Raw genomic sequence first — 24,247 nt, 5'->3', positions numbered from 1 at the left:
GTAACCATATTTTACAACATCTGCTATTTTTTTTCTGAGCTCCTGCACTACCTTTGAGTTTACCCTTTGGGTTAATTTGTAGTTGACCCTAGTAATATAGTCCTTTTAGTCAACATTTTTTGTAACGGACTATCATTGATTTGACAATCATGCATAGTGCCTTAAAAATCAAGGGCGGGGGGGGGGGGCACAAGAGTGTGGTAGAACTTGATAGTGTTACATCTTGGGGGTTTTATCACGATTTACCAATTTGCCAGGTTACTCTATCACTGTTTATTGCAGAATTGGCATGTTCGTGACATATTCAGTGATTATGTTCCCTTTTCAAGCCCTTTAACTAGAATAGAATTTATATCTATGGGAGAAAGGGAAAAAGCACACACAATGGGTACTGTGTGCTCTTTGTATGAATGAGTACCTACATGAAACATGTCTGTTTTGTATATGTTAATAATAGAGTCATTGAAATTATTGCAGTGACTCCTGCTTTACAAAGCAACCAAGGACTTATTTTGATGAAAAAGTATAGCTTTATGAAATTACATAGATACATAGATGTTAGGGTCAGAAGGGACCTCAATAGATCATCGAGTCCGACCCCCTGCATAAGCAGGAAAGAGTGCTGGGTCTAAATGACCCCAGCTAGATACTCATCTAACCTCCTCTTGAAGACCCCCAGGGTAGGGGAGAGCACCACCTCCCTTGAGAGCCCGTTCCAGACCTTGGCCACTCTAACTGTGAAGAAGCTCTTCCTAATGTCCAATCTAAATCTGCTCTCTGCTAGCTTGTGGCCATTGTTTCTTGTAACCCCCGGGGGCGCCTTGGTGAATAAATCCTCACCAATTCCCTTCTGTGCCCCCGTGATGAACTTATAGGCAGCCACAAGGTCGCCTCTCAACCTTCTCTTGCGGAGGCTGAAAAGGTCCAGTTTCTCTAGTCTCTCCTCGTAGGGCTTGGTCTGCAGGCCCTTAACCATATGAGTTGCCCTTCTCTGGACCCTCTCCAGGTTATCCGCATCCTTCTTGAAGTGTGGCGCCCAGAATTGCACGCAGTACTCCAACTGCGGTCTGACCAGCGCCCGATAGAGGGGAAGTATTACCTCCTTGGACCTATTCGTCATGCATCTGCTGATGCACGATAAAGTGCCATTGGCTTTTTTGATGGCTTCGTCACACTGCCGTGTCATGTTCATCTTGGAGTCCACTAGGACTCCAAGATCCCTTTCCACCTCTGTGCCACCCAGCAGGTCATTCCCTAGGCTGTAGGTGTGCTGGACATTTTTCCTCCCTACGTGCAGCACTTTGCATTTCTCCTTGTTGAACTGCATCCTGTTGTTTTCTGCCCACTTGTCCAACCTATCCAGGTCTGCCTGAAGCTGTTCCCTGCCCTCCGGCATGTCCACTTCTCCCCATAACTTTGTGTCACCTGCAAACTTGGACAGAGTACATTTCACTCCCTCGTCCAAGTCACTGATGAAGACATTAAAGAGTATCGGTCCAAGGACCGAGCCCTGCGGGACCCCACTGCCCACACCCTTCCAGGTCGAAACCGACCCATCCACCACGAATCTCTGGGTGCGACCCTCCAGCCAATTCTCCACCCACCGGACTGTGTAGTCATCCAAGTCACAGCCTCTTAACTTGTTCACCAGTATGGGGTGGGATACCGTATCGAAGGCCTTCCTGAAGTCTAAGTATACGACATCCACCCCTCCTCCTGTGTCCAGGCGTTTCGCAACCTGGTCATAGAAAGAGACTAGATTGGTCAGGCATGATCTGCCCACCACAAACCCGTGCTGGTTTCCCCTCAGCATAATTTGCCCTGCTGGGCTCTCACAAATGTGAGCCTTGATAATTTTTTTCAAAGACTTTACCAAGGATGGAGGTAAGACTGACTGGCCTATAGTTGCCCGGGTCCTCCTTCCTCCCCTTTTTGAAAATGGGGACCACATTAGCCCTTTTCCAGTCCTCCGGGACTTGGCCCGTGCGCCACGAGCGTTCGAATATTCCCGCCAGTGGCTCTGCAATGATGTCGGCCAGTGCCTTCAGCACCCTTGGATGGAGCTCATCCAGGCCTGCCGACTTAAAGGCATCCAGTTCTTCCAAGTGACTCTGCACCATCTCAGGATCTACGTATGGAAGTCTGGCGCCTTGCTGCTGCCTCTCTACAACCCCAGTGAGAGACTTGTCATGTCCCTCACTTAGGAACACTGAGGCAAAGAACTCATTGAGGAGTTCAGCCTTGTCCCCCCTGTCTGTCACCAATTGTTTCTGCCCATTTAGCAGGGGTCCTATTCCTCCCTGGGCCTTCCTTTTACTCCCTATATATCTAAAAAACAATTTCTTGTTGTCTTTTACTTGGGTTGCCATCCTCAGCTCCATGGTAGCTTTGGCCCGTCTAACTGCCTCCCTACAAGCACGAGCAGAGGAGGTATATTCATCTTTAGTGATCTCACCTTGTTTCCACTTTTTATGTGCTCCCTTTTGGCCCTTAGGCTTCCCTGGATTTCTCTGGTCAGCCATGGAAGCCTCCTGGCCCCTTTCCCTCTTTTGCCTCGCTTGGGGATCGTCTTGCTTTGTGCCCGTTTTAGTTTAATGTAAACTCACATTAAACTAAAATTCTGAACTATTTTCAGGTAAACCTATTTTTAATGAAGACAAATTAAATTATTCTAAAATATTTCCCCCTAAAATAACCACTAAACTCTTAGCGTTGTTGAGGTCCTGCAAAAAAGTTCTATTAAATTTAGTTGATAACTCCAAGCCTGAATGGTGTTCCTGAAAATACAATATTTGAAAGCATCCAGTTCAGTGTTGGTAACCACACTTGCAGCATCCCTTCAATAGATTCCAGGAAACATATGGTATTAGTTCAGTTTATTATGGTCATTCTTAAGTTTTTAAGCTAAGTCACTCACTCTCCCATTCAGTATGGTAATCTCATCTGCTGTTATGCAAGGAATACTAGTTATTTGGGAGACTGGGCAATACAGACTGGGGAATGATCATCTAGGCTGCAATATTCCAAAAAAGGGGAGGGGGGATTTGGAGGTCACAATGGACCTTGTACCAACAGTTTTCTTGCAAAAAGGCAAATAGTTTAGTGGACTGTATTAATAGAAGCATCACTTTCAAATCAAGGGAAGTCATACTCCTGGCTCTTCTTTTCACTTGTGAAGTTTCACCTGGAATACTGAGTCCAGTTTTGGGACCCTCACTTTAAGAAAGAAGTGGAAAAAAATGGAAGAGTCTGGCAGACTGTAACAAAATGATTAGAGGGTTGGGAAACATGACTTATGAGGAAAGGCTGAAAAAACTAGGATTAATTGATAGGAAAAGAGAAAACAGAGGGGGATATAGCAATCTTCAAACACCTGAAAGGTAGTTATGAGGAAGATGGAGACTATTTTCTGTGGCTGCAGGGAACAAGACAAGGAACACTGGTCTTAAATTGCAGCAATGAAACTTTGGTTGGATATTAAGAAGACATTTCTTGCTATGAGGTGATGGCTAGAAAATGGTATTTAGAGGTTTGCTTTTGGGAACTGGCTTGTAGGTAAAGGAGATATTGTATTAGAGCAATGGTCAAGGGCAATGGCAAGGGTTAACTGATTTCTAAAAGCCTGTTTGTGACAAAGTTTTCTTCAAGGCCCGCTGCGTCCAACACAGACAAGCAGCAGCAGACACACAGGCTGGGATATTGAAGACACGTACAGTTCCATAACAGAGATAAGGGACTCTGCAGGTCACAGTGACTAGCTGCACAGCCCTTGGGATTTCCAGTTTTGGTAGATGGACCAAATTAGGAGGAGACTGGTAGAAGCCCAAATTAGGATGTGTGCATGTGATTTGACAGGACAGAATGTGGATAGTCTGATAACCACAGGGAAACCAATCAATGGTACCCAAACATGAAGATTCATCAGAGGGAAAAAAGAATACAAAAGGAGGGATTTGGGATCCGCAAAGGGTCTGTGAGAGGGGAACCCCAAGCCACTATGGACAGCGGGCACACCACCAGCCCATCTCACCCATTCCATTACAGGGGGTGAACCTCGGCCTTCGACCTCCAGGCTGCTGACATCTGACACTCAAGAGAGAACCTCAGGGTGAAGCTTGTGTACTGGCCAGATCGACTTTCACCCTGATCATAGCTTGAGGACTGCATTAATCTTATCTGTTATCACTGTTTAATAAAATTCACCTATTATCAAATGAAGAGGTCATGGTCAGTCTGAGGGTTTGGGTCTGCCTGAAACAAGGTATCTGGTAGGGCTCTGCGAAATTTTGCTAGGTGTTTCATTTTGATGCTGTTTCAACTCATTTCAAGCGCGAACCAGCAAAATGAAACGAAAGGCTTTGAAGCAGCCTCGGAACAAAACAAAGGCAGCTGAAACATTTCAAAAGTTTCTAAACATTTCGAGTTTCGAAGCTGGGCTTGCTTGCAAGGAAACAGAAACTAAGGAGAGGGAGGGGGAAGAGAGGGGAAGGACTGCTGTAATTTTGACATGTGTAGCTAGCCAGTGACTGTGATCCTTTCCTGAGGTCCTTTCCAATCCCAATGCTCTGGGGGAGGGATGGAAAAACAGCTGTGCCTTAACACACACATTTAGTCACGTGTGTCACGAGTTTTGCTGGTCATCAGCTTGAGGTGCAGTTTCCCAGAAAGCCCTGAACCTATCTCCTTAAGATATGGCAGGCTTCATGGCCTCATAATGGGCTACAATCCCTGCAGTTTTTACCCTGCTGCACCTTAATAAACACACATGACATGAGTTTTGCTTGTCAACAGCTTGAGGTGCATTTTTCCCAGAAACCCCTGCACCTATCTTCTTGAAACTTGGCAGGATTCATGCCCTTGGAAGGGGTTACTATCTCTGCTCTTTTCATCTAAATCTGCCAAGAAATTACAAAGCTATAGGCAGTTTTGTGCTTCCCCATTATAACCTATGGGCGAAACTTTGAAACAAGTTTCAACGAAATGAAACGGAACAGCGCTTCAAAACTAACGAAATTTGAAATGAAACACTGTTCCATTGAAAAGTCAAAATGGAAGTCAAAATGAAATGGTGCCATTTCGCACAGCCTTAGTATCTGGGTCATAAATCCAGTGCCAACATGAGGGTAGTAAAGAATGTGAACAGGCTACCCCGGAGGTTGTGGAATCTCCATCCTTGGATGCTTTTAAAACAGGTTTGGCTGGGATGGTTTAGTCAAGGATGATCCTGCCTAGCTCTCCTGAGGTCCCTTCCAACCCTAGCAGTCTATGATTCTTGTTCAGGGATGCATTTAAAAAAAACATGGGTACTGCTCTTTCCTCCTGCTACCATGCTTATCTGGATCTCTTTTATGGGATCTTTATGGGCAGCTTCTTTCAAGATTGGCTCCCTTATGTCTAAAAGAACTTAAATGCATTTCTACAGAATGCATTTTAAAAGCTTTTGAAAGCTGGTTATTTCTGACTTTCAAGTGCACTGCTTTTAGCAGCTCCACCACCATACGGTGTCACAAATTTGATGTACACACTGCTTATCAGACTCTGGTCCATCAAGAAATTGTAGCTGTGTTAAAGCAGTACAGAATGTTCTGCCTCAGCAAAGAGGGAGTTCGTCATTCTGTCTGAGTGACTTTACTAGTCTTCGCAAGCAGTTTTGTGCTTTTGTGGGGATAATATTGGAGTGTACGACATGGGAGATTATTGTGTCATGAGGAGGAGATGGGAGACTGAAATAAGGGGGGAAATGTTATGCATTTCTCAAGACTTATTTTTCTTGGAACATAGTGTTCTCTCATAAAGAGACATAAATGATTTCAAAATATCTCTGAATACAGTGACTGTACACACCATCCAGCGTGTATGTGGGTGTGTGTTCAGTGAAGACTGCTGAAAAGTGAACATTATTCCTGCAGGAGATAACACACTATAATATACATTGTCTTGAATCTATGTAGCAGGAGGAAAACTTTGCAAATCTCTCTCTCTAGTCTTTGTAGGGAAACAGGATTTTCTAGCTTTCATCCATACAACACTTATACATATTAGATTATATTTAAAACTGCATGTTTATATATTGTTATTATGAGCACTGGCATATTTGCATCTATAAAACTCCAGCTTCCCCACATGCACTGTGTATTATCTATGAGTTAGACAGGCATGTACAAGAGTATATACTGACTGTATCCTTGTATAATGTATATGGTAAGTACCTTGAGACTGCGATTTTGTTTTCCTGTATGTTTTGTACAATGCTGGCAAACAAGAAATGTATTAGCACCAGTATAAGATATATCAGCTGCATATATTATATGTCAGAGAAGCTACACTATGCTGGGATCTCAATGAAGAATGACATTTTAGTTGTGCAATTCTGAGAGATTAATGTATTCACCTGCATCTTGCATATTACTTTCTGCAGCTATCCAGAAATGAAATGCCTTGTACAGCATCTTCATTGCATAAGAACACATATCATGAGGCTCTCCGGTCCCAGAACATTTTGATTTGTTATAGCAGTTTAAGGAAATAATGTTTTCAATTAAGTTTTGACCTGTCCTGAACAAAGCAAAGTCTAATAAGAATGGTCTTAGTGGAAAGTGTCAAGACTAAAATGAGGCTGGAGATCTCTTATAGGGAAGTAGATAATGGAAGTGAAATACTGATAGCCCAGTACAGTGGTTCATCTAATTGTGGGAAGTCTCTTTCTCTCCTAACTCTTAGTAGTTTATAGGATTACAGGATAGTCAAGTTGGAAGGGACCTTGGGAAGTCATCTAGTCCAGTTCCCTAATCAAGGTAGGATCATCCCTGACAAAAACCATCCCAGCCAAGTATCTGTCTAACCTGCCCTTGAAAATGTCCAGGAATGAAGATTTCACAACTTCTAAAAGTATGCTGTTCCAATGCTTCACCGCCTTCTCAATCAGAAACCTCCTCCCAGGCTCCAACCTAAATGTCTTCTCCTGCATCTTGAGTCCATTGCCTCTAGTCTTGTGCTCTGTGACCACAGAGCACAGTCTGTCTCCAGCCTCTATATAATCACCCTTCAGGTATTTGAAGACTGTCATCAAATCCCACCTCAGTTGCCTCTCCACCAAACTAAATAATCCTAATTCTTTCAGCCTTTCCTTACAGGTCATGCTTCCCAGGCCTCTATTCATTTTTGTAGCTTTCTGCTGGACTCCCACCTGTCCACATCTTTCTAGAAGCATGAAGCCCAAAAATGAGTGGGACTGATTTAAAATAAGACATAATGATGTCTAGAGAAAGTTAAATGAATTTATATTTACTACAGGTCTTGATATAGCTTCCAGTTTAAAAGATGAAGGAGAGCAGCAGAAGCAGTAACAACAACATTGGTAAAACAGTAAACAATCTCATTTTCAAGCTGTCAGCTTTGAATTTTAGTCATTGCAGAGGTGAAGAGGCATGAATGACTGTGTATGCTGCTCTGATTTAACAGTTGTTTATGACTCAACTAATGCAATGGGACAGAGGCTTTAGGTTTAAGAGTGGCAGTAATAATTAAGTTTTGTATTGCAAGGAAAGAATGGTGGCATGCAGTGGTGCTTCTTTGGAGTCATAGGTTGAAAACATACCCAGGGGAGGCTGCCTAAAGAAAACAGAATGGAGTAGAGGTCTCTACAAATATACCCTTTAATGAAATGGAAATGAAACACAAATGCACAAATTATGCAATAATTCTACACCCAGGCCTTCACTTGAGATGACTTAAGACCAATTTCCATGAAGGTTTTCCTGCTGTTATAGGACTGAACATTGACTGTGGTATTTGAAAATAAAATGCTCATGAGCCAAACTGTAAAAAGCAGCACAGATGCAGGCAGAGGCCTGGAAGGTCAGATGTAAAGATGTATCACTTGACAAGCGGAGAGGGGAATTCCACAAATCAGAAGTTTTTGCCAACTTCTGTTACTTCTTGAATAGTCACCAAAAAGAACCTGTTAATGCTCTTGCCCATCTACCGCCTATATAGGTTGTATCTTGCTTAGATTACTGAAGCTTTTCACTGTCTTCCTATCTCTGATCTTCCCCTTCTGGTCTGTCTGAAACCCTGCTGCTAATTTCATTTTCCAGTCCTACCAAATTTCCCTTCTCTTTCCAGTAGGCCACCACAGCCCTGCCTTCTTTCTCCCCTAGCACTTTTCCCAATCGTTTCACTTTTATTGCCTTTTCCGATCTCATCTCTCTTTCTCTTGAGTTCACTCTTTTCCCCATAATTACCTCTTTTCAGTGACTGCCATAAAAAATCTCCACATTGTCCCTCACCTGATCTGTTGACTAGGGCTTTGTCTATTATTTGTCTTCTCTTATTTAGAGTGGAAGCTTCTTAGGTTGAAATTATGTTTTAATCACTTTATACAGTGCTGCACGTGTTTATGTATATTGTACAATTTTTTTACGGTAGTATCCTTGCTCAAGAACCATTTTTTTTTCCTTCTGAATTTCTCTGTGGTTTTCCTTGTAGCATTACTAAACTAACTCTGTTCATATAAGGATTAACTGCCTGAATTTCCTTCCTCTATTCTTTTTTTTTTCAATTTAATTAAGCCATTTTTTTTCTTTGCCTAGAGCTTGGCAAAAAAAATATCATCTGAAACCAGGTCCACATTATGTTAGTGCTGCTGTATAATTAAAAACAGCTTAACATATTAAACCTGTGTTTTGGTAAAGGAACTGACATTCAGGCTGAAAACTCGCATACAGTTTTAGCAGAAGTGATTCAAAACAACCAAGACTTCAACTCTTGTGAAGAATTATAATTGACAAGCAAATACAACCTGAACTATGCTAGAGCTTGTGGGTCTGCTACTGCTAGATTTGGAACAACTCACTCCTCTGTTTGTTTAAATTTTTTCAACAGTAATAGGACAGAATACTGTTTTGAAACATTTTTGACAGGGCGCTACTGTGTTTGTACAGTGGCTTGGCACTCCTTCAAATAGGCATTTATGTGCATCTTGCTTTAACAGCCTTATAGCAGAGGAACAATAGCTGAAAAACACATTATTTTCAGCTTAATATTGGGGAACATCTGGGGACTAGATTCTGGCACCTTCATTCACACCGAATTATACATTACTGTACAATGAATCCAACCGGTTTGGTAGACCTGCTTCCAGCTACTATTCACTGAATTCTAAGCTAGGACAAGGTTTGCCTTATAAGTACTTAAATAGCTGATGTACTTGTATAGCTATATGGGTACTTGTAACTATATCATGATGTACTTATATAGCTACATCTTGCATATTATTTTCTGCAGCTATCTAGAAATGAAATGCCTTGTATAGTTATAAGTACCCAGGTAGCTATATGAGTACATCATGATAATAGTTACAGTTGTAAACACATAAAAACACATATCAGCCATGCAAAATGAACCAAACATATTAATCTATCAGAAAAAACAAACAATGATCTAAAGATATGACTAAACATAAGGTAAATACAAAATGAATAATAAAAACATTTTTCAAGTCTTTTCCTATTTTTCCTTTCCTTCACATACTTTTCTTCATTCCCTCCCTTTCCCTCAGCTTTCTCTACATGTCCATTCTATGCTTCTTTTATATCATATAGTTAATTAGTTAAGTCCACTCTATAGAGTCCTACCATCAGTTCCCAAACACAGTATCTTTCATAGTAATGTTTTTGGCTGATTACACTTGCACTTGGAGGAAAATAAATGAGTATGTATCCACATACTGCAAGTGCTACATCTGTGCATGAAATACAGAAAGAGATAATTAAGCATCAACAAAATATCAATAGGATTAGAATGGCATGTTGGAACAAATCTTGATAAATCCCCCTCAATAACAATACTCTAACTACAGTATCATAAGTAGAATATAAATATAGCTCACTGAAGTATTGTTGTGCAAAGAAAAAACATTTTATTACAACTGTTAGTCATTTTCTTATTAATGGGGGACTCACACTATTGTACTACAGTTCAGAGCTTTGGCCAAGATGGGATTTAAAAAATGCAAATTAGAAAGAGAAATGACAAAAATATTTCTTTTTTTTTCATCAACAAATCGCCATCTGCACGCTGGTCTATTTTGAAAGATGACTTTTCAAAGCTCTTAGAATAGCTAGGCATACATACCCACAACAGACATTTCTGGAACAGTGGCATGATATGGGCCATCAACAAATTCGGGTGCATTGTCATTGATGTCTTGAACCTTAATAATGAATTCTGAAGGTGGTTCCAGAGGTTTGTTTGTATCCCTATCGACTGCCTGAGCTGTTAGTGTGTACTCAGCCTTTTCCTCCCGGTCAAGTCGTTTCATAGCATGAATATCTCCAGTCTTGTCATTGATCACAAAGATTGTCCCAGCTCCATCTCCTGACAGGATGTATTTGATTTTGCTGCTTCCAGGATCCAAGTCTGTGTGTAGCTAAAATGACAAATAAGCATTTTTGTGATAAAAATTACACCGAGCATTTACTTCCACATTGGTCCATCCATGCATTTCTCAAGTGATTCTTTTGTACTTTAATCTTAGCTCCAGTGATCCATATCACAGCTTGAATACACAAGGAGAACAGGGATTTGTATGCATACTAATCAAAATTGAGCATAATCATAGTCATAATTAGACTTTCTATTTAAAAAGCAGATGTTATATATATTTAAAATTCCTGTTCTTAAATGTAAATGTCTTCAAGATCTATTATCAGCCAAAATGAACATGCACTAAATGTCCTTAACCAATTAGATCAAAGAGCAAATTAAGTATTAGTAACAATATATTTTTTAATCTAGCTACTTACTTCTATGCATTTATTTCAGCTTATTTCAGAAAGTGATGGGTGTTAAAAAATTACTTGAGCACATTTGACAAATTTCCTTTCAGTAAATGTTTTTAATTGACAGCATCACCAAAAATCTTACAACTGCATTTCATCCCAGCTGTTTTACTGAACTAAAAAAAAAAAAAGTCTTAAATCCTTGTTCCCAAAGGGTTTTCATGAAAGAATGTTTTATGAAAACAACCTACCAGAAAAACAGAGAACAATTATTTTCTTTGGGCACACTTTTCTTCACAATTTCTTCCCCAGAAAAAAAATAATTTTTAGCTTATATTTTGGGCTTCAACAAATGAGAAGATAGCATTATAAAACTCTGAAATAATATAGAAGAAAAAACAAAATAGAAAAGAATATCTTTACGTTTTAGCCTTTGTTATCTAAGGGGTTGAACCCTGGAGTTAATGGAAAGACTTCCATTGATTTCAGTGGGCTCAGGATCGAGCCCTAAATTATCAAGATACATCAATTAATTAATTTTCAAGTGAAAAGTATGCCATTTACTGTACCAAATGCAGAACTGTCAACACTTGCTGTAATTAATATAATATAGATGTATAATTTATTTAAGTGATACTAAGCCTATTGTAAAAGTATATTAGTTTATGTACATGCTTATTTTTTTCTCTAACACCTTGATTAAGAATTGAAATTGAATAAGATGCAATTAAAAAATGTAATTTGCATTTAATATTATGCATGTCTTCATGAAAAATGCTCTCATGTTTGTATAACCTGGCAACCAGCAACAATCACGTAGTGGTCTTCACAGAAAGATACAATGAAATGGAAAAAGCCTTATCATAGTATTGGCTGCCACCCTGTCCTGCAGCTGATATACATAAATGATATCAAACCTATTTGTTCAGAGATATCGGTTTACATTGCATCTCTCATGACAACAAGACAGTTTACACAACAGGGTAAGAGCACCTTATCCAAAAAAATCTTTTAATGTCAGAATAAATGTGGTGGGCACAGCTGTAATCAGTTCTAGTCTTCTGGAGCTGACTCTAGCATTTATACTGTAGTTTGAACGTTGGGCAATCAGGGATTATAAAGAGGAAATAGCATCCCAACCTATAGATACAAGTAATTTATTTCTCTCACAAAGACATTCTGTGTTGCATCTTGGAACTTCAACTCAATTGCATGCTGTGCAGCCTATATAACCAATTCCTTTTTCCCCATTCTCCTGTCCTCCTCACCCACCTCCCTTCAATTTGCCTTTCTATTTAGCTTACATCTTCCTAGCTAAACCAAACCCTAAGCAACCTAAAAATCATGCAACTAAAATGATATTTATAAGCCACGATAACTCCCATATGTCTTCTTTCCTGTCTTTGTTTGCCAAACTTACTTAGATCAGTGTTTCCCAAACTTCTCCAGCCCAAGGCACACTTACGTTACATCAATAACATTTTTCCGTGGCACACCTGTTACAGCATTCCCCATCCTCATACCGATTGTAACGCATTGCCAAGGGAAAATTCCACGGCACACCTGCTCACTTCTGACGACACGCTTTTGTGCCATGGCACGCTAGTTGGAAAACACTGATTTCGATCATAGGCTCTTCAGACCAAGGCCTGTCTACTATTCAGGCTCTACAAGCTCCCAACACAGGGAAGTTCTGTTGTTAGCTACTCCCTGGGCACTAACATAAAACACACAGTAAATCACCACCAGCACCAAGTCTACAACAAAACTCTCTTTTGATTTCAAAACAGTTCACATTTCACCCTCTGTGCTCTGAAGGGCAATCAACCATGTAGTGGTGACTTTATACCTTAGTACATGAGCCCCTAAAAAAAGATTACATTAAAAACCTGAGTTTTCTCTAAGCATGCTCACTTGGGTATGACTGATTTCTTAATGCAGATAGCTTTGGGCATTCATACTCCAATGCAACAAAGCACTTAGATATTGACTTTTGTCCAATTGACTTAAATGTGCTTAAAAACCGTGCTGAATCACAGCTGTATTATGAGAACCTATATTCTGAATTTCCAATTAATTATTGGCCAAAATTCTTTCCAAATGCACCTGCAGTACCTGATATGTGCGGGTAAGCAAAGACTGCTCTTTCGTCTTTGATAATGAGGAGGAGAGGACAAACATAAATAAAAGAGTTCCTGAATAATACGAGGAAAACTTTGATCCCTGAACCAGAATTTGGCTAAATTAATATAGACCTAGTAAGCTTTCTTGATGTTTGGTAGCCATGAACTAGTGAAACACTGGTTTGGATTGTACTACTACTAGTGTATTGCAGAAAAAAATATTTAAACCCCTTGCTTTCAGAAAAGAACACATCAAGATGAGTCTGAGGCATAATAAGATGAAAGACAATACATTTAAAAAGAGGTAGGAGTTCACAAAAGCATTTTATAACGTTTAAGCTGAAATTGATTACAGTCAGTTATCTGCTAATCTACTAAACTTTTTCTTCCCAAAATTAATGTGGGCCAAAAAATGATAGTTATATTTTTTCTAGTCCTTTAATATATAGAGCAAATGTGACATTCATTGTAATCATTGTATGCACTCTTTACAGTGAGTATCGAAGGTGAAAGATCAAAAAAGCTTTTTAAGACACTAAAGTGCTTAGACTTTAATACTGAAACACAACAATGAATGACCTAGCAAGGAGCTAACATTTCAAAAGCATTTCATTATTTTGATTTAGGATTAAACTAGCATCATCAAGTTACAGTGTCAAATCACAAAACTAAAGTGATGTTCTAAGTCAGAGAGCACAGGTTTTTTTTTCAAGTAACATTTCCTCTATTCTACGAGACATGAATGATAATATAAGGCAATTGTCAAGCTTCAGCAAGCTGTGTTCATGTGAAGGTTAAAGATCATTAAACACATAATTATATAGGGTCTAGGTGAATGATAGAGAGACATAATCAAGAGGATAAATGAATATGAGTTTCTGCTGAAAAAGCCCCACAAGTGTTGGAGATGTGAAACTGCTTTCCACAGCTGTAGCTTTATTCATTACATTTGAGCCTGAAAACTGACCTCCTATTTTTCAGAACAATTTTGAAAAATGTAACACAAATGAGGAGAAACCAATATATGGCCCCCATATCCCAGTACTAAATCAGGATTGAGGAAATGGAAGACACGCTTACAGGAAAATTTAATCCTATTCAGAGACAGTGACATTCACGTCTCCTGAATGACACCCAGTCAATCAGGCTTTCTGAAAAAGTCCCTGGGAATGGAAATCTACTCCCCCTCTATCCATAGCCAGGCTGAAAGTTTGTCACAGCCTCCACCTGTAAAAGACCAACTATAATCCCTCCCGTTGCCAATGAGTTGCCTTGAGATCCATGGTCTAACTCTCATCATCCTCACAGCCTAATCTTACTAGTGATACACATGTCCTGTGTAATGTTTTACTGATGTCCTCCATGTACCCCCAGCTCAGGCCTTACATGCTGTATCACCTCTATACAGAAAGGTGGAATTAATTCACAAAGATCTTTCTGAACACTATAATTTCTAATGATTATCAATTCCTCTATTATTCATTGTTAGAATGCAACTGATGATCAATGGATTCAATATTATTATTAATAACAGCACACGCATTGTACAGCCACAGTACTAACATTATTATTCAGTAATAGCGAGTGCATATCTAAAAGTGTCGCCAACATGCTTATTCAGATATACAGCATATATTTATAGTCTTGTACCTACATATATTACAAACATGCATAATTACAATCAATGCAAGAGAGAAATTGCAGAGACAAAAACAGACCTTGCTCTCTTGGAGATTTAAAAGTACTACTGTGCAATAAAAAAGGTAATCTGGTGGAATAGTGGTACTGTTCAACCCATATCAACCTCTTCTACCTTATAGATATTCAAAACAATTTTTCAGCCACTAACAAATATCCAGAACAAAATGATTATATAGTTAGGAATCATGTGTGTGGTAATCATACTGCTGCACAAGCCGCAGAAAGAGTTTGACCGGAATTGTTCTTGAGGCTGTATTAAACGTGTGAGGGTGCAATGTACTTTCTTGTGTTCCCAGACAGCTAACTTAGCCAGCTCATGGGTGGATGTGGTATTGGCTTTCTCTTAACTTGCCTTAACTCGTCAAGGGAAGACACTATACTGCCCTTCTGTGACCTTTCTGCTTACGCATGAGCTCAGAAATAAGGAAAGTCATAATGGGCTGAACTGTTCGTCAGAGAACAAACTACAGAAGCTATAGCCCGGGCTTCCACATTTTGGGGATGAAAAATCTATAAATGCAGCAATAATACAAAGAGAAAAAACAAGGCCATTAAAATATGCTCTTGGATAGTTTTAATTAAGAAAAGAAAAGAATGCCTCATGAAATGAAGTTTTTATTTGAGTTCATTACATAATAATTAATTCATCTATGTATAATTACAAAGGCATTACCCTTTGCTTCTTTCAAAGGAAATTACATAATCTGCATTTCAAACCTTGTGAAAGCATCAAGGGCTGTTCCCAATATGTATATATATATATTTTAAAGGGCCCAACTACTGAATCATGGATTCCTTTCACTTTTCTGAGACTCATTATATAGTGTATATCCTAATATGTAAGATAATATATAAATATTATTCTAATGCACTTTTCCTTCCTCCTTTTTTCTGTGCCTTGTAAGGAAATCCTCAAGGGAAATCTCTTATTTCAGAAGCAGATCTCATTTAATGAACCCAGATACAGTCTTTAGCTTTCTGGACATTTAAACAAGACTCTGTGGGTTCTGAGGAGCTCTACCTCATTCTGTAAAAATGCTAAAAGATTTTCATGGCTCCTGCATTCATTTATATACATCACTGCTCCCAATAATTGTAATATCTTTCTCATACTGTGTTCCTAGTTATTTTTCTATTCTTCCCATATGACTTCTGGTTTTGCTAGATATATAAAAATTATGAGGAGCTAAAGAAGGAATTTTCTCTGTGTTGACAATGAGTTGAGACCCCTGACAGATGATGCATAAATTCATCAGTGACTCAAGGTTTCAGTGATTGTTCACTATAACACTGCTTAAGATAGGCTGCAATTCATTTGTACACAATGGACACATCCACACATGCGGGCAAATGCTCAAATAGGAGCAGCACAAATTTTTGCCTCAGCACATGTGCCCAGACATGCACTTTGGTGTGGGGCAAGTTGTGCCACTTGGGGCAAAATAACCCTGCCCTGCTCCTCCCAGATCTGCAGCCAGAAGCAGCTAAAGCCTAGGGGCAGTAACTGTGCCTGCCCCAGCAGTATAAAAACCAGCCCTGGCAAGCAGCTCAGGGCTACTTGCTCTCAGGAGCTTCTCAGGAACCACCGGAAGATACAAATAGACAGGAGCTTTTGGGGCGCCCCAGTGACTGAGCCTGTACTCCACCCTCATCCCACAAGCAACTGAGGACCTCAGCTGGTGGTTCCTCCATGGAGCCATCGCCATGGACATGCATGTGGTGAGCTTTACAGACACCCCTGTCTCCTGCCCCATCTGCGGGCAGAGGGAGACCCTGGTGCACACGATACTCGAGTGTGTCAGGCTGCAGCCCCTCCACCTACACCTCCAGAACCCCTTCCTGAGGTTCTGGATGAACTTCACCCCCGACCTTTTAATTTTTGGACACTCCATCTGCAGCCCCACCAAGTCCCAGGACACTCTGGTCAACCTCCTCCTGGCTTTGGCCAAGTGCACCCTGTACATGACCAGGAAGGAGGCTGTGGCCGGGAAGGTGCCCAAGGACTGTGGGGCTGCATTCCAAGCACTGGATTGCACACATTTTTGGATGGAGCACCACTGGGAAGCATCCACCAGCTCCCTAGATGACTTTGAGGACCAGTGATTGTGGCCCAGGGGGCTCTGCTTGGTATCCCCCTTGGGAGCACTCATTTTCACATTTTGACCCTTTGTCCCTCATGTTACTCCTGTCCTGTTTTTTGGCTTTGTTGTTCCGTGAATTTTGTTGCATCATTCACCCATTTGCCCCACACATTAGTGGCCATTAGTTAGCCAGGTGAGCCTTAGGGCCCATGATACTTGAATGATGCTAATAGACAGGAGCTTCTCGGGCCTGACCAATTGGTATCTGGGGACACTATCCTTTGTGCCAGCTGGACTGCTGCAGCAGCTCTCACCGAGAGTTCCCTGCACCCTCTATCCACTACAGCTATCTGGCAGTGAGGGCTGTTGCCTGGCTATGACCTGCTGCCACCTGCAACAGCACGTGGCCTTAAGGCTGTGCACCTGCCAAACCCTGCACGGTGGCAGCAGAGGCATCTGCACCTCTGGGCCAGCTGCCAGTGGGTTGTGGCTGCACAGTTGGCCTTTGTATGGCACTACTGCCATGTGTCTCACTGCCCTGCCATCCAGGTAGCTGTCACTCAGAAGATGTTCTCAATGTGGTGGCCTGATTTAAACTGTCAAACCATGTCCTCCTGGCCCAAAGTGGCCAGGAATTGTCCCAGGTGCCAACCCTGAGCAGGCACCTCTGCCTGGGTCCTGCCACTTACCTCATTAGCAGGAATTCTGGTATTCCCTATTTAAAAACTCCAATATCTCTGATAAAAAAATCCCAAATTCACTATTTTAAAATACCCCAAAATCCATGTCCTTCCACAATTAAAACAAAATACCACTATATATATGACAGAGAGAGAGAGAGAGAGAGAGAGAGAGAGAGAGAGAACAATCAGTTGGACAATGTTTTATTGATATATTTACAATTCTAAAGCAATTTGGAAGCCTACCAATGTCTCCACCATCATAATAAAATAAATTCTAAATATCTAAATGTTCTGATGTTTGCTTTTGCTCCCCGCTGGGCCCAACCTCCTCCCTGCAGGGCTGCAGACCTTCGCGGAGCCCACAGCTTGCCCCTGGAGCAGCAGTGGCTGTTAGGTGTTTAGGGCCTGCTGTGGGGGTGAACTGTGGGCCTTGTGGAGCCCCCAGTGGCCACCTCAGACCTGACATCGCCTCTGTCACTGATGGTGGGTCCAACACGGTGTGGTGCAGCACAGGACCATGCACCTTCAGGCAGTCCTGGGCTGTCACTCGCAGGGACCAGGTGTCACACTGCCGGACCTGCAGTGTGTGCCGGAAGAAATTGCGTGGTGGGACCTGGCTTGGCACAACCCACTAGTGTACATTTGACCAGGACCAGGAGGCACTGTTCTGGGATGCGTGGCTCCTGTGCAAAGGCATGCTAGCTTTGCCCTCTGGGCCAGCTAAGCACGTCTTCCATGAGGCTCAGGCAGTGATGCGCCATGACCCATTGTAGGCACAGTGCCACAGCCATGCATCACGGTCTAGCCTTATGGAAGACACACCCAGCTAGCCCAACCTGACTAAACCCAGCTCAGACTGTGCCTCTGCACAGGACCTGCAGGTCCCGGAGCCACGCCTCCCGGTCCTGTGCAAAGGCGTGCTAGCAGGCTGCACTGGGCTGGGCCAGGTCAGGTCCTGCCACGTACTTTGTAGAGGGGCTTGAGCGGGGGCTGCTGCACACTTGCCCCCCCACCTACCCACTGCAGCACCGGCGGCAGCAGCCAATATGGCTGTGGCTTGGCTGCAGGCCCACTAGCACACAGTTTTCCCGGTGCTGTCCAAAGATGTGCTAGCGAGCTGGGCCAGGCTGGGCTGGGTCCATTCAGCATGTACAATGCCCAGGTCACACAGTGCCATGTCACCGCCAGCTGTTCCTACAACCAGGCCACCGCTTCACTGGCTGCTGCTGCTGGCACCACGGGGGATGGGAGGGGAGGCAGGTGTGTGGCAGCCCCTGCTCAAGCCCCTCCACAAGCCCATCCACAGACTGCACACCCCCCCCGCCACACTCCTCACCACCCCCAACATCCCCCTGCCACTCCTCACACCCCCCATTCCTCAGCCACTCCTCACACCCACCCACACCCATAAACCCTCCCACCCCCATGTCCCTAACTTATCCCTGAGAGCACTTTGGTCCCTGTCACGCGGGATCCTTGCCCCATTCTTCTGCTTGCTCCAGCACATTGGGGCAGGAGGAGCACCACAGAGACACTCTGGCCAGAAACCAGAGTCTCTCTCTGGAGGACCAGCTCATGGGTTACCTCACGGCATGGGTGGGGAACGTGCCCTGCCCAGCTTTTTCCCACTGTATTTTATTTTGATATCTGGATATCCAGGTATCAAATTTTAAGCCCATGTTGCAAATATGCAGTGCGGGGAATATTTTTTTTTCCCAGTGTGCCGCTTGCCATGTCTCAAACTGCTTTGAGATGTGGCAAAAGGTATGTGTGGGCTCGTCTGAATGTGCCCAGTGGGTGCATCTACATGAGTTTGTCGCTACCATGCCATAGCATTGCCAGGCACTGACTATGCAGCAATGATACTATGCAGTAGTAACAAGCTACTGCGCAGTAGCTCATTGCTACTGTGCATCAGCATCAGTAAAAAAACTGTGTGACAATGGTACTGTACAGTAACTCCGATTATTGTGTAGTCATTTAGTACTTGCTTATGCACAGTGACAACTGTGCAGTCCACTGCTCATGTAGACATAGCCACTGTGGCATTTTTAAAGTGAAGTTTGATAGAGTCTATTCTTTTCTTCATGGATATGTTGGTCCCATTATTAATAATGGGAATTATACCAGCACAGTGTGGGAGAGGAGAACCAAATAATTGGCATTGCCATCGAGAAAAATGACAGATTTGTGGCACAGCCTTGTCATTAATTAAATTAATGTTAGTACCTTGAATGATGTCAGGTGGAGCTGAATGATAGCGATGTGTTAGTACGAGTTATAGTTAATATATATGGATCATGTAACTTGAAGCCTTTATAATAAGCATCAGACCTTAACATTCAAACTTTTCAAATGCAGCTTCACACCAATATTCAAGGAGAAGTGAAACCATACTATGTCCAATAACGTTATGTTTTTATCTGCCTCCATTTCGTACATTGGCATTTTCAGAAACTTTGGTTCTTGATGCCTTCTCTTTTGTTTCAGTGTTTGTGTTGCCACTGCTTTTTTATTCCATTTGATTTGCTAATTCTGTCTCTGTTTTAAGTCAACCTACCACTGTGCACAAAACTCTTTTTATTGCTTACCTTTCATAATCTCCTTATGATGTACCAGAATAAGCTGAGAAAGCTGGAAATAATATTGGAAACCAAGAACCCGTTTTTTGGTGTAGACAGAAGTGATACTGTGCATGTAATGTGGCCTCTAAAAACACTCTACAGCCATGTCATAACGTATGTGGATGGCTGCAGTGTTTTGAAAATGGCTGATCACATGGTAAAGTAACCCTCATTCAATTAGGTAACACATGAATGTGCTCTAAATAAGAGTGCCTTAGGGAGCTTGTATACAGTTCCCTGTGAGAGTTACCTCTCATGCCTCTGGTCTGCCACAGGGAGGAGGCAGAGTCTCTCTTCCTTGTGCAGCCAGGGAAGGAAGTGGGGAGTGGAGGGCTAGCCAGCACCTCTACCCCCAGGGAGAAGCTCCCCAGTGCCTGATGGCACTGCTCGGGGGCTCTACCCCCAAGAGAGCTCCTCCACACAGGGGAATACTGTCAGCCCAGCCAGCTGCTGGCATCTCCAGGTGGGCACCGGAGCAAGCCTGGAGAGACCAGCTGGCTTGGCTGCCAGAGCAGGTTACAGTGCTCCCTGCCTCCAGGCCTCAGTCAGTGCATGGAGGCTCAGAGCTCCCATCAAACACCAGCTGTCTGTTTACTTTACATAATGCTGTAACTTTAAGCCCTGACTGTAAAGTGCTTTAAGTTATAGTGTGATTAATAACTTCTGTAAGAGCTCTTCGTGTGCTCTTGACTGTAACACTGATTTCTTCAGGCAAGCCATAGAGAGCGTCTCCTGTGACAGGCTTGAAAACCGGCCCCCACCCAAAATAACCACATCCCAATTGTAGACCTGTCAGAGGTTGCCATGGCCCCCCACAGCTGATTAGGACAACAGTGAGAATTTCCACAATTTGCTGTTGTCTAGCCATTTGTTTTACTTATGCTCCCCCACCACCATACTGCCTGAACACCCCACAATTTTTAAAATATTTTTTAAATGTTTAATATATTTATTCTCACAACATCATGAGGAAAAGAAATACAGTTGTCCCCATTTTGCATATGGGAAACTGAGGTACATGCTAAGTGACTTACCCAAAGACACAAAAGTCTGTGGTGGTGCAAGGGATCATACAAGGTTTCCTACTTTCTAGGCTAGTGCCTCAAATGCTGAACCACTATTCTTCTCCTGGTTACCATGCATAAGGATATAGTCAAGTCATAACACCACCAGACATGTCCCTGCCATTCCAAACTACCCACCTGCTCCATATACCCACTTACACCAATGTGCCTCACCATACTTTGATGTGGGGATCTTGTGCATGAGGGCTGCTGATTTGGCTTCATTGGCCATGCACCTAGAAGGGAAGACACTCTCTGGCAGGAATGCTTCTTAGTGGAGGGTTAGATTTCCATGCCACTTCTGGCCATTAAAAAAAAAACAAAACTCTTCATCTCTCCAAATCCCTGCCTCATTTACTGAGATGGAGGCTGGTGGGAATTTGCCAGTATCCTTCATTTTGTAAGGGAGTGTCCTGTTCCACTCCTCTACATGTTCTGTGCATAGCAACCAAGGTCTTTGGCTTCTTTGTTGTAGTAATTTACCTGCTAAGCACGGAGTTCACTTGATTGCTTCTGGGTCTTGTCCACTATTTCTCCACTAGGCTGGAGAAACTATCCTCCTAGAAAGCAAACTTGACTCTCTAGTCTACCCCAGCATCCCTGTGCTAGGCTGTTGTCTTGCTTGATGGTCTAATACTGCCAGGTAGGGATCCATTCCTGCCTGTTTTTCCTTTGCCAATAGTCTCTTGGTTGTCTTCATTGATTATATTTCCATCAACACACTTTCAAATGCCACCTTCTGTAGTTCACTTACTGTATCTCTTGCTGATCTTTAAGGCTGCAGTATTCCAGGGCATCATTTATGGTTGTCTTGTGCAAATTTCTGTCTGTTCATGGCTCCCTGACAATTCTCATAATACATGCTTGAATATTCACTATTTAAAAGGTGTTCAGGCAACTACAAGACAGGTAAAAAAATCTTGAAAAAGAGTTGACCCTTGTTATAGATCAATGGACTCCCTTCACATCCCCTTCATAAGTTTCTCGATGTCTGTTTGGAGTCCCTCAGAAGTCCAAGGTAGAGACCGTAGTTCCTTCCAGCTTTGGTTAGTCTGCATTTAGCCTAATATTCAGAAGTTCTGCTCAGGAATTTCTGTGTCTTGGTATCATGGTCCTGGATATTTTTTCCTTTGCATCTCCTTCTCCATCAAAAAGAGTGTCACCAGATTCAGTTAGAGAAACCCTCTAGTACCCAGCTCAGGTTACACCAGAGGCCAGCATCTCCCAGCTGGTGTGCCGTGGCACACTGGTGTGCCGTCGGCCATGTCCAGGTGTGCCCTGGAATCTTGAGGGGCGTGGCTCCCGGGCCCAGGCTGGTCCCGTACCGATACACCCCACCCACTCCATGTTCAGCTGCTTGCCACATCCTCCTGCCCCACTCTGTATTTGGCTGGTGTGCTGTGAGACAGAAAAGGCTGGGTAAGTGTGCCATTGGAAGGAAAAGTTGGGAAACGTTGCCATAGGCATCCATCCCCGGTAGCACCTGCCAGAAGGGGAGGTACAACTTGTCCAGTGGTTAAAGCTGTCTCATCTAGCTTAGTATAGCAGAACTTATTCACACACAGTGAACATTTTTTGTCCTGAATAAATCAGGTGGTATGTCCTCAGTTGTTGGTAACAGATATTGACTTTATGTTAATGCTTTTGTCATGAACCTGCTATATTTTAAGGTATTCATCAATGTAATTCATTACCTTTGTATGACAGCCCATCAAAGAGGACAGACAAGACTGGGGACAAAGCCTATTCACACCAAGAGCCAAAATAGTTAGGAGAAGTAAAGACTGACTTGCACAGTTATGCACATTGGGTGCCAATATTAGGTGTCAAGACCTGAAGCAGACAGCGGAATTGCTTTTTAAGGGAAATAATCTTCTACCCAAATAGTATTTGATTCGAAGAGAAGACTGGACTGGTCATCTTTATGTCTGAAAAGATGTAAATGTTTCCCCAGTCATGCACGGGTCAGTAAAGATGTCTGATTGATCAAATGGACGTACATTAGAGAGGCAGGAGGTTATACACATATTTGATCTCCAAGAATTCTATAGAAGAATGGAATTGGCCAGATAATGACAAGTATTTAAATCTTGCCAGGATATCAAGGGTTTGTCTTTAGTTTTCCTGGACATAGGGAAACCCTAGAGTTCCTCAGCCAGGGGTTGAATATTCTGGCCAACAGGAGAAGGGGTAGGCTGCTCTAACAGAAAGTGCAGAGGGAGGCAGGAGCTTCTCTCAAACTCATGGAGCTGGGTAGAAGCAATAGCCTTGGGTTTCAGATGAAGATTATTGTTCTGATATTTCCTTTTGCTTGCTTACTCTTGTAACTCTGCTTGTATCTCAATATATGGTTACTGATTTCTTATGACTGACTTGTTTTTATAATAAATCTTTTTGTTATCTTTTATAATATACTTATTGTCAGTGATAACTGTGATCTCAAAGCATTTAACCAGCCAGGCAGGCCCTCTTCCCTGGAAGGAAGAATTATCATTTCTGATTGCATGACTGGGCAAAGGCATGATTCTTTTAGCTGGCAAAATCCCCTCTGCTAAGAACTGAAAAGACCTAGGTGAGACTGGTTAGGCTGACGTGATAACCAAGGAGTTGGCTCTTGGCATACCTCAGCTGGTTCTCAGTGGTCTGAATGTGTGAGATACCTCAAAGTCTCACCTGGCCACATCTGGGGCCAAGGTGTGCTACAGCTCTGTTCACTTGTTTTTTAAACCAATTTACCAGTGAATTTTGCCACTGCCACCAAGTTGCTGATCCACTCTCTGTTGCTTTTGTGACAATAGTTTTACCTCATCTTCAGAGGCTCATCAGTTCCTTCTGCAGTGGCTCTACAAAGGCTGTGTGCAGCAGAGAGAGGGAGAGGGCTATTTAAATTCAACCTGCCCTCTAGCGATCCATCTGCTTGAAATGTATTCTTCTCTTCTGTTAGAATGCAATACAGGGCCCACTGTGAATGTGCCCTGGTGCCCACAGTGGGTGGCACTCTTTTGCATCGATGTCTGTCAACTTCTAGAAACTCCAATTCATAACATCCACTTCATGGATTTCATATCGACAGATTGTATTTTTCCACTGGCCTCCAAACGGTTTTACTGTAGATGACAAGCACTAGGTCACACATCTCCAGTATGTTATGGCTACTTACCAGTATTTGCTGGGATTCTATTGCACCAAT

The 24,247-nt window shown here is 42.4% G+C and overlaps 1 protein-coding gene across 3 annotated transcripts in view; it reads right to left on the bottom strand.

Annotated features, from left to right (window-relative positions):
* Positions 1–24,247, bottom strand: part of CDH8 (cadherin 8) — a 222,116-nt gene that overhangs the window by 125,130 nt on the left and 72,739 nt on the right. For all 3 annotated transcript variants that reach the window (XM_019488192.2, XM_019488191.2, XM_006270588.4), the window contains one exon: positions 10,135–10,429. In XM_019488192.2, the coding sequence (XP_019343737.1) occupies positions 10,135–10,429 (295 nt within the window). The remainder of the gene's footprint in view (positions 1–10,134; positions 10,430–24,247) is intronic.

This window comes from Alligator mississippiensis, chromosome 10 (genome assembly GCF_030867095.1).
Source record: "Alligator mississippiensis isolate rAllMis1 chromosome 10, rAllMis1, whole genome shotgun sequence".
Taxonomy (NCBI): domain Eukaryota; kingdom Metazoa; phylum Chordata; order Crocodylia; family Alligatoridae; genus Alligator; species Alligator mississippiensis.
The sequence above is the reverse complement of the archived record's forward strand: the minus strand, read 5'-3'. Positions and strand labels throughout refer to the sequence as shown.